At 42.3% G+C, this 11,209-nt stretch overlaps 1 protein-coding gene across 1 annotated transcript in view; it reads left to right on the top strand.

Annotated features, from left to right (window-relative positions):
• The window catches only part of LOC104386446 (chromosome unknown open reading frame, human C1orf21), a 61,732-nt gene that overhangs the window by 14,281 nt on the left and 36,242 nt on the right, over positions 1 to 11,209 (top strand). Inside the window, exon 2 of the mRNA XM_009995055.1 lies at positions 6,024 to 6,118. Coding sequence (XP_009993357.1) covers positions 6,024 to 6,118 — 95 coding nt within the window. The remainder of the gene's footprint in view (positions 1 to 6,023; positions 6,119 to 11,209) is intronic.

The raw sequence follows: 11,209 nt of genomic DNA, 5'->3' as shown, positions 1-11,209 counted from the left end.
AGTCTGGAGCAGAGAAATTTGTTAGAACTTACATTTTACAGAATAGGCATGTGGTTTATTGTGGATAAAGGACAAATTGTGGCGTGTCCTTCGACAGAAAGGCAAGAGATACTGAAGAACAAATTTGCAGCCTAGGAAAAGGAAGGTGTGGTTAGAAACTTCCTTCTTGGTGGTGTGACTGAGGGTACCACATACTTCCTGTCTAAGACCTGATACATCACTAAAAATAGAGGAGAGGCTTCACCCTGTCGATGACAGCAAAGCCAAAGCTGTTCATCCTTAGGTGCCTGGCATGGGAGTGCAGTGTAAATCAGCATTCTTTTAAAGACATGATTTTAAAAAAGAATTTCTCAAAAAAGCCCCAGTGAGTCCAGGTGTATCTGATGGAGTTATGCTTTTCTCTGATGTTTTGGTTTAGTTTTTTTTAACGGAGCCAGAACCAGCCTCATGACCAGTGTTGCTGTGGCAATGGCACTTACAGCGATGGCTGGAAGTGCTAAAAGGATTTGTCTCATAGAAACAACCACAGTTTTCTTTTTCACCCCCTTTCTAGCAATTGTTTCAATATTATAAGTTGATACACTCATTTATCACTGAAACCATAATTAATGAGGGCTGTATTTCTTTGCCACATTGCCATGGCAACTGGGTGACATGTTTGAGTAGAATAATCTGTTTCCAGATGGAGATCTTCATTCATAAGATTTGCCTACTGAGAATTTTTGCAGCATATTCAACTTAAAAATTCTTCCTCCCTTGCCCTTCCAAAGAGTTTTGTGCTGGAGGTGTTCTTGCTTTCTGTTTTATACCCTGTGATGGATTTTGTGCAGAGTGTGATGCTCAACAATGTCTTTTGCTTGTGGTTCATTTATGTTGTTTTTCTTTCAATTCAATTGGGCTGCTTTTCTTCAACTTGGTACTTGCTGTGGCAGTCCTATGAACCCATTCCCCCACTGATGAGTTCTTGGAAATCTTATTTTTTTATACCACAGTGCTTGGAGTCTGCTTTTACACATGAAAGGAGCTTAAAGATGTATTTCTCTTTATATATGATAAACCACACTCCAGGTTATTTTGTCATATTCACTCCTCAGTTTTTAGTTTTGCACAAGAAAGAAGCATAATGATCTTTTGCTTTTGATGTAAAACTGTATTTAGGAAAAAAAAAGGGGTATATTACTCTTCAGCAAGCTAGAGCTGGGTAAATATGACAGTACTTCCTACGATTTCCTTTATCCTGAACTTCTTACAGTTTTAAAAGTCTTGTTGACTGTCAGACTTAGTTAAGAGCTACTTGATCTCAATCAACATTTCAGGATTTCTCTGGGTTTGTTTTTGATTGTTCAGGCTGAATTATCCCAAAATGCTCTATTTATTTTAGTGGAAATCAGGAAAAAAAAAATCATCACAAGGTGAATTTAGTATCCTTTACTTCTTCAATTCCTGATTCTTACCTTATCAAGCAAAACCTGCTTAGCAGTTTTTTGCAAATGTCTAAATACCTTTAGGGAAGGCATCAAAGCCCTGTTGCTCCAACCTGTCTTTCCTCTGATTTTCATATTCACTTAAAGCCACTGGTGACCATACACCCCATTACACACTTCAAGCTCTGTCTGTTGCTTTAACATCCCTTCTTTCTCAGTCTTGGCTGGGAACATGCTAAGTATTGACTGATCCCATTGCTTCCAGTTGTTCTGCTTTTTTCATGTCAGGTCTGTACTTGTGCAGACTTGTGACAGGCCCATAAAAATGAAGAGACTTTACAGCTTAGGTTGATCCAGAGAGGAAAAAAAAATAAGAGTTCAGCATGAATGTGAAGGGTAGTGTTTGTGTCAGTAGGCACTGGAAATGCCAGAGGGACACCTGCAAGCAAAATCCAGTGCTTCTCTGCAGATAGCAGGGAGTTTGCAGGTATAAATAGCAACATTTCAGCTGGGATTCAGGTAGTTACTTGTATTTCAGCAACTAATTCAATGGTTAGTGAAACTAGAGCTGTGTTTTTTCCTGAATGTTTTGGCCTGTTCAGAAAGTGCCTGTTCTTAGATATTCCTCATTGCACCTGGGAAGCTGCAGGGCTTGGAATCTGCTGGATGCTCCTCCTCTTTTTTTTCTGTGGCAGTATAAGTATTTAGCTGTTTTTCCCCCCTTTGAAAGTGAAATAATATCTATTTATACCAACCTCCAGCTAATGACTGTTCAGTATGAACAAATGTTGCCAATGTATTATATTTGTGCTCCCTGCTTTATGGAAAATATTTTGCCTGTGATAGGAAATTACAGGAGCTCATGGGCAATAATACTGCTTCAAACTGAACGTCATTGATCCGTTCCCTTCATCTCTGTGTGTAGCTGATAAAACAGTTGTTCATGACTCAGCCCTCTCTCCTCACCCATTAACCACCAATAGCCTGTTCACTCACTTCCCACAGCCCAGCGCTGGATTTGCCTTTTGGTCTGACACTGGGACCTGTACCACTTGCTCCCAGCACCTGGGCTTGATGGAATTTCTGGCTGCTTGGCACCCCTGATTGCTAATCATTCATTTAGGCATGGAGGCTTATTGTGCCTCTTTCCCAAGAGGCATTGTTTTTGGCCTTCAAGGCAGATCCTCAGCTTTAGATTGTGTCAAATTTACATTGCTGTCTGAGATACAAGTAGAGATTTCTTATGCTCAAACACATACTGTATAGTAGAGCCATGACATTAATATTATTAATACACTTTCTATTAAAGACTAATTCTATTAACATCCACAGAAGCAAGTGTCTTGTGCTTTGACCTCCTGATTTTTTATTCTGTTTTCTCCTAAGGGGAAGGTGGGTTTCTCTTAAGAAAGGTTTGCTAGTTGATACTATATATTCAATTTGTCTTGAAAATGACTGGTTTATTTTTGGAAACTGTCTGGCTGCTACATGTCTCAGGCATGGATTGTCCTGGTATCTGCACTTCTCCAGCAGTTGGTAGGATGGAGGAAGGACTGAAAACAACTGTTCTATGCTGCACAGATAGTTGAGTATTGGGGGAAACACGTTTACTAGCACTGCTGTAAATATCTGAAAATTATACAAGAAATCTGAGCAAAGTTCTTTGCCACCATTTCAGGGCTACTTGCTGCATCTGGCAAATGATGCATCATCTGAAGGATCTTTGCCCATGTTCAACATGAATTTAAAATAACATTTTTGAGAACTTCTGTTGATGAGGGTCTCTTAGAAAATCTCATGTGGAGCTGAAGCTTGAAAGGGAAGCATAGCCAAGAAATCCACACAGCCAGGAAGAGTGGGAACAGGCTGCCTGGGCACCTCAAGTATTCCTTAAATGACCCATGTCCATGTCATAATCCCTGCCCTCACCTAGGCTGACTCTGTCCACAGGTTCTCTAACATCTATTCTCTGTGAATCCTGCACAATTCAGGGAGATCTCCATTGAAGTTAATAGCAGGAGGAGGTCTAAAGAAAACATTGGACTGGCACTTGGGGAAGATGGTCACCTGGCTAAGAGAGGTGCCCAGAGCCTGCCAGTCTTTAAGGTTGCATTTGGACAATGTCCTTAACATGCTTTACCTTCTGGTCATCCCTGTAGGGGTCAGGAAGTTGGACTAGATGATTGTAGGTCCCTTCCAATTGAAATAGGTCAATTTTGTTCTATTCACCTAGTAAAAGCAGCACAAATTCGTGAGTAGTAAAGGTGCAGTAACTAGAAGCATGTTGTCATGCTGGTGATGATGCCTGGTGGGAAGGCAGGCAGCAGCCAGTCCTTAGCCCAGCCTGCTGGCAGCACTCCCTGACAATCAGTTAGAGAAGAAATACAGAATTAAGTTTCCAACAAACCCCTCCTCCCCATCTGGCCTCCATCCTATGGAACTGAGTCAGACTTTCATATATAAACCTGGTTATGCTGATTATCAGTCCTGGGCTCATCCATGCCCTGGTCCACTTGCTACAAGACACAATGTCCCCAAGTAAGCATCCCCACGTGCAGTCCATGTAGGACAGGCTGCTACCCGGGCGTGTGCTCTGTGTTCAATCACAGTTAATCTCTTGGAATAAGCAGGACACACATTTCAGAGGTTATTTTTGCAGCTGAATGTCAAGCCCTCCATACCTTACTTGTTTTTTACAAGGCTGGGTTGAACACCCTCTCTCTCTTCTGGTTAACTAGCCGTGGGTTGTGCAAACTTCCTTTGTGCTATTTTCTCTTTCTCATCTGTTTTCCCATTCAAACCCATACGTGCCACCGTGGGAGTTTTATGCTTTTTCTGCATGTGGGTTTTATTGCTCATCACAACAGAGATCATTGAAGGAGTGAGAAAAATGTTAAGTTAGATATTGCAGTCAATCAAGTACTTCTAATTCCCAAGCTTTATTCTGTTCAGCCCTTTTGGTTTTACAAATTGTTGCCTCCAGACTACCTATATTCCATTAAAAACAATAATCAGAGTTGTTATTTACATTTACCAGTCTAGTGATGCTGTCTTGAGCTCTTCTGTCTGTTTGAGAATGTGCACGTGAGATGCTGCTTTTTGATTTCTCAAGGTTTTTAGAGTTTTATTTAAACTCTATAATAAAAAAGGTGATAGATATGGACTAGGCCAAATGCAAACCAGTGTTGTACTTTTTTAAGAAGACTGTTTTTCTAAGTTAGACTTGTTTAACTTACACGCTCTGCAGTTAACAGTTCCCTGAAATGAGCTTCCCTCTCAATAATTTTGATAATTTTAAAAAAAAAAATACAGTAGTCCAGGAAAATCCATTTGTATTTTCTTTTTCCCTTTGTAAGTGAGAGAAATTGAAAACCCAAAGAAAGAAAATAAAGTTTGTGCTGTTTCTTTTACTTTGCTCAGGTTTTGCCTTTTACTCCCAGCATCCCATGCCTAATTTCCTTTTGTGTTAACATTTTCCACTTCCGTGGTGTGAAGCATCTCTTCTGCATTATATATCCTGTCTGGAGCAGTGTGGGATTCAAAACTCTGGGTGTTTTTCCAGTAGAGTCACATGCTACAAACCAGAGCTAAAAACAGCTGAGAAAAGGCAGTGTTGGTCCTGCAAGGACCTAGAGAGAAGAAGCACTTTTCCCAAAAATCCCATCTTGTCCTACTAAAGGAAAAAATCTCTTCATTCAAGCCTTGGCTGTTTACTTGCTGTGGGATGGCACATGCATGATAGATAATATTTCCATACTGGCAGTGGAGCTGGGAATTTGTTATTTGAAGAGTTGAAACACCTAGCTGATAAATATTAAGGGCAAACCAGGAGTCTTACTTTTTTATCCCTTATTTTCGCACTGGATTTCTGTCTGGGTAGCATTCATGTGCAGGACAGATGGCTGTGTGGGGGGTGGGGGAAGAGGGAAATGCTCAGAATGGGACCTTTGCTCCAAAAATCACTGTGTGACTGTGCATTGTGTACCTTTAGCTCCCTTCAAACAGTGAAGGAAAAGCAAAATAAAATAAAGAAAATTGAAAAATGCAGTGGCTTTTGGTGTGGGAGTTTTTTCCCCCCCAGCTTTTAACTTAAATTTTAGCCTCCATCAGCATTGCTTTTCAAAAGGTTATTTTTCAAGGCAAGGGACATCCATGAGCCAGCTGGTCTCTGTAGGAACTGCCAATCAATCCCTTGATTGGCCTCTGACAACAAAAATCCAGGGAGGATGCAGGAGCAAGGAACTTGTTTGTATTAAAGATACTGTACAGCAAATGGGGGATTTGGGGCAGTGTATATGCAGAGCAGCCCCTGCTCGTGGTGCTGTGGTTATACCAGACCAGAGAGATACTGAGCAATTTCTGGAAGCCAGAACTGGAAATTCTTCTTGAAGCTTCAATCAGGAAAATCTTCCTGGGTATCAGTCACATTTAAGCCCTTGAAACTATATACGTGTCATTTTTAGTTGCTTTGCTTAATTAGGGTCCTTTCTAGTCAGTTGTTTTGGTTTTAGTTTGTTTTTGTCCCCAGCTGCTGAACTACACTGGTTCAATTTTTTTTTTCTTTTTGTTTTCTTTTTTTTTTTTTCCCTTGGTGCTCAGATGAGTATAGGATCAAACCAGTGGAAGAGGTCAAATACATGAAAAATGGGGGAGAAGATGATCAGAAAATAGCAGCCAGGAACCAAGAAAACTTGGTAAGGATTGAACTTCTCGCTTTCTCTAATGAAAATAACGTGGCTCTGCTTTTTGTGATGAACTTTGCAATGTGCAGCACCAACCCCAGCTCGCGGGCAGCACCAGGACCCTCGGGGAAATCATAGAATCCTAGAATCCTAGGGGTTGGAAGGGACCTCGAAAGATCATCTAGTCCAAACCCCCTGCCAGAGCAGGGGCACCCAGAGCACATCACACAGGAACGTGGCCAGGGGGGTTGGAATGTCTCCAGAGAAGGAGACTCCACAGCCTCTCTGGGCAGCCTGGCCCAGGGCTCTGGCACTCTCACAGCAAACAAGTTCTTCCTGAGATTCCCATGGAACCTCCTGTGCTCCAGTTTGCACCCACTGCCCCTTGTCCTATCACTGGTCATCACTGAGAAAAGCCTAACTCCATCTCCCTGACACTCACCCCTTACATATTTGTAAACATTGATGAGGTCACCCCTCAGTCTCCTTTTCTTCAAGCTAAAGAGACCCAGCTCCCTCAGCCTTTCCTCATAAGGCAGATGTTCCACTCCCTTCATCATCTTTGTAACTCTGCCCTGGACTCTTTCCAGCAGTTCCCTGTCCTTCTGGAACTGAGGGGCCCAGAACTGGACACAATACTCCAGATCCGGCCTCACCGATGTTCTCGCTCTCGGCCAGGCTCACGTAGAAGATGCAAAAATCTGACTTTTGGCTGCTTGTCTTGCTGCATCAGGCTCTATTTGATCTTGGAGGGAGTGCTTCCTCGATGGGGCTCTTCCACCTCCTTTGCAGCTCCGAATTTATGGGCTTGGAGATGTTTGTGTCGGGGTTGCCAGCGAGCTGGCAGCAAACCAGTGCTGTGCTGCCACTGGGAACGTGACCTACTTGTATAGGCAGTGTTTGCTCTGTGCTTCCTGGTTTGATATATTTTCAAATTCACAGGGAAGGCAGTTTGGATGAGAAAAAGCAATGTATTTCCATCCCAGCAGTCACAAGAATCATTTTGTGTGTGTTTCCTTGATTTGAGCACCTTGCTAGTGGCTCATAGTTCCACTTATGGGAAGGAAGTTGCAGGTTAACTCTTTGTACTACTTGAAATAGCTAGGATAGCTTTGAAGCAGCTTAAAAAACACAGTTGAGTCACTTCTGGCATTTCTAAGCAGTTGTTCCTTCTTTTCTAAAGCTGAAGGAACATAGATTTTGTGATTGGCTGCCTGGGACTTTGCCCAGCTTAAATTTTTGAAACCATCCCACGATTACAATAGGTGGGTGCAAAATATCACATCTGCTTTCACTCACTCATTGCAGCTTTTCTTCACATAGGACTGGATGTGTTTTTCTCTCCATCAGTAAGACCAGAGAAGGGAACATCATCAACAGGTACCAGTGGTGCCATAACCATCAGCACCAGCTGAGGTTTTGCCTTTGGCCATCATTGGGCAGCTGCACAAAAACTCACTGTTTGGGATTTTTTCTCTTCCTGAAGATATAAGTGAGCTCCAAGCAACCTGGATACTTTATATTCCCTCTTCTACACACAGCTACTACGTGCAATCCTGTGGGAAACAGCAGTTTATTTTGCTGTCCTATCCTCTTTGGCTGAGCAGCATGCAACAAAATTTCTGCTTTGGTCTCCAGAGCAGGTTTTGGCACCTGCAGTTTTGCCTTGCTGATGCTCCAGTGGACAGCACCACTTCAGCTTGCAGCAGGTTTTTCAGGTTTTTTGGGGCCTCAGCAACATTGCTGAGAATATGCTGAGAACAGCAGCAGCCACAGTGCATTCAGCTCTGTTAGCTGTGTGAGTGGGGTCATTTGGAACTGGAAGAAATGGGGCTGCAAGAATTTTTTGCTCATTTTAGAGGTCCCAGTGCTTTGTTGATAAACAGAGCAAAAGGGAAAATGAGTGCAATCCTCAGTTTTTTAACAAAAATTGAAAGAGTCTAGCAGTTTACATTTTAAACTAGCTTTCAGCTGTATTTAAATTTGCATATTTGCCACTTGAATGGCAACAAGGAAGTGTCCAGGTAAGCTTAGGCCTGCTGAGGTGACACAATTGCTGAAGCTATATTCAAGTCTAATTAGATAGATATATTCTGTACTTTCAGTAGTGCCTTCTTTATTTTACCATCTAGGTGTTGGCCTGATTAAATTTTGGAAGAAACATTGCTACAAGGCAGTGCTTACTGGTTTATGGGTCATGTTTGTTGGGAGCAGTGGGTTTGCTGGAAAATATAACTGAATATGGAGTTGGAGGGCTGGAATGGCTCTCTGTCATATCTATCAGGAGAGTGAAAAAAAGATAATGTAAGAAAGTCTTCAATCAGATGGGATGTATATCCTTTAAAACAAAAACCATCTTGCACACCAAAAAGGCTTTATTTTCCTTTTCCTCATTTTACTCTGAGGAGATTACATTGTCTGTAATATATGCAGCTTTTTAATCCTAGGAATTGCCAAGTCTTCATCACTCCTGGATTTTTAAAGGGGTTTCACTGCTCGAGTTGTCCTTAGTAAACATGTTTTAGTTCACTGCTTAGAAGATGGGTTAAGCTGCCCATCATTCGGGCTTTGGTTTTCTTAATGTGTGAAAAGTTGGCAAGCACTTACATAATCCTGGCCTCTCATCAGCCATTTTCAGTCAACAGAGATTTTAGGAACAAGAAAACAGGGTGGGAGGATCGACCAGCCCTTTTCCCTCCTCTCTTTTTTCTTAATCCCACGTTTCTTTATTGTCACAGGGCTCCTTGTTCCCATCTCCTTCAGCTGCATAACCTGAATGTCGTTACAGTTGGTTCCCTGGGAACTGCTGCACTGTGGGTTATCTTGTCTTCTGATACTTATGCTTGAATTTGGATGCCATGGAATTTTACAGTCCCATTATCATCACTGTTACTTTTTTAAGGTATTTTGAAGTCTTGCTTAAAAAAAAAATCATCTCTGCTCAAGTGAAAATAAAACCACTTCCCTTGTAACTTGGGCTCTTTGATGTGGTGCCATCTCTGCCTTTGGTTTGCAGTATTTCTGAGTCAGGATTTTAAAAAGATCATACAAGTAGATAAAGAGAATGGGAGGACGTGGCAGACACCAGGTAAATTGTCACTTTGTACTGGGGTCCTGTGGCCAGGGGCCCAGGCTTTTATTCTGCTCAAGGAGAGATGGGGAGAGAGGCTGGTGCTGGCATGGTGGTTCCTGGGCTTGGCTGGTGAATCACCCACTTCTCAGCTTCAACCCAGTGCTTAAGCAGGGTTCAGAACCTGAGTAAGCTGCCCTTGTGAAACAGAACTATTCTTTGGATGTGCTAGGGCTCTGTGCCAGGTGAGACAGAAGATGTTCTGTGTGAAGACATTTTCTGGCAGAATCAAAGGCAATGAATTAAAATGTAGACTCTTGACAAGGGAGTGGGGGGAAGAAAATAAGAAAAGATAAAAAAGCCAAGCTTGTTTCAGACTCTGTGACAGTCAGTTATTGTTTTCCTGCAGCCTGATTAACTTCTTTACCCTGGTGGTTTCTCCTGTTCTCCACTTACTCCTGGGATCTCTCAGGTCCTGGTTTCATTCATTCTACCTCTGCTCCCAGCATAATCTTGGGCACCTTACCTGGGCATTTCCACCCTCAAGTTCAAACTGGTCATGTTGCCCTTGATGGGGAAGATCTTGAGCTGACATTAGCACATCCTGGTAGCCTGCAGATGGGAATGGGATGCAGCAGGATTAGGTGCTGGAGCCCAGGGGTTCCGCTGCATCCTGGAGCTCTGCACTCTGAGAGCTGCTGAGCTAAAGCTGGGATGTGTGAGTCATGTCTGTAAGGAAGGAGCAGACAGATGAAAGATTTGTACTGGTTTTCAAGATGATATAAGTTTTCTAATCCTAAGTGTTAAACTATATATAAACCCATGGAAATGGTGCTGATTTTCAAACACGGTTTGATTGTGTGTGGAAGCTCAAGAGTGGGGTTCTTGCTGGAGCTGAAGAAGCTGCTGTGCTGGTTAGTGGTGCATTGGGAAGCAGCAGGGCTGGCTGCCATGGTTTGTTGGGGCTGGGAAGGCAGCAGATTGGCTTTGCCCTCAGCAGGCCAGGCTCTGGCAAGGTTTCCAGCAGAGTCAAGATGAAGCAGTCTTCAGGCCCAGCCTGGTGTCAACACGACAAGTGAGGTGATTAACTACCATGTGTTAAAGCTAAACCTTGTCTCCCTGTGGATCCACAGCAGCTCTACAAAACCCCTGGGGCAGAGGGGAGCTCTCCTGTGATTCCCCAGCTTTTTGGGGGAGACCAGGGGTTGTTTAAAGGCTTTACGATAAGCCTGCTCCAAAAGAAGCTTTACCAACTTCAGGTTTACCACTCAGGGGATCTGAATAGGTTTTTTTGGCCCTAAATATCAGCAAAAACCATTCATGAGTAATCACATCTGTCACATACCTGATTTTGTTACATATGGGAAAGCTAAAATCCTACATATCAGGAAGTATTACCATTTTAAAAGGCTAAATCGATTCCAGAATGTATCTGCACCAAGCAGGGATGGCTGGAATAAATAACATGTTACCTTTTCTAAAGATCTGTTAATTTTTTGTTTGGAAAGGACTCGCTGTTTACCTCTACACCTTCATATTAAATGTTCAGGGTACAGTCATAACAGTCTATTTAACACTCCTCATAGGATTAATTTAATTGTCCTCATTTCCGAACTCTTGCAGCACTAACAGCTTTCCATTGTAAAACTGTATTGCTAGAAAAGGTAGAATAAGAAGGTGTGGTGTGTTTGTGCAGCTTAGTGCTGCTTTGGCAAACTTGATGAGCTGTATCAGTTTTCCTCTGAGATGGTCTCTGATAGTGCAGATACCCCTGAAAAGATCCAGTTCCTAAAATAGCAGGTTTTTTTGTGCTGGGTGGTTAACTCATATGTTTATTGCAGTTCAGTTTTTGGAAGTTTTTATCATTTTTACTAATAGAAGTGTTTTTCTGGCCCGTATTGGAATAAAAGGCTACTTATTAGGATTGTTCTGTTTTGTTATCTAAACCCACAAAACAATTGGGCATAAAACTCTGTTTTGTCCTGAAGCTCCGTCGTGAAATTGCATCTCAGCGCTTGAGATTAATTCCTGCT

Source organism: Chaetura pelagica, unplaced genomic scaffold (genome assembly GCF_000747805.2).
Source record: "Chaetura pelagica isolate M959 unplaced genomic scaffold, ChaPel_1.0 scaffold683, whole genome shotgun sequence".
Lineage (NCBI taxonomy): Eukaryota > Metazoa > Chordata > Aves > Apodiformes > Apodidae > Chaetura > Chaetura pelagica.
This window is presented reverse-complemented; position numbering and strand designations above follow the sequence as displayed.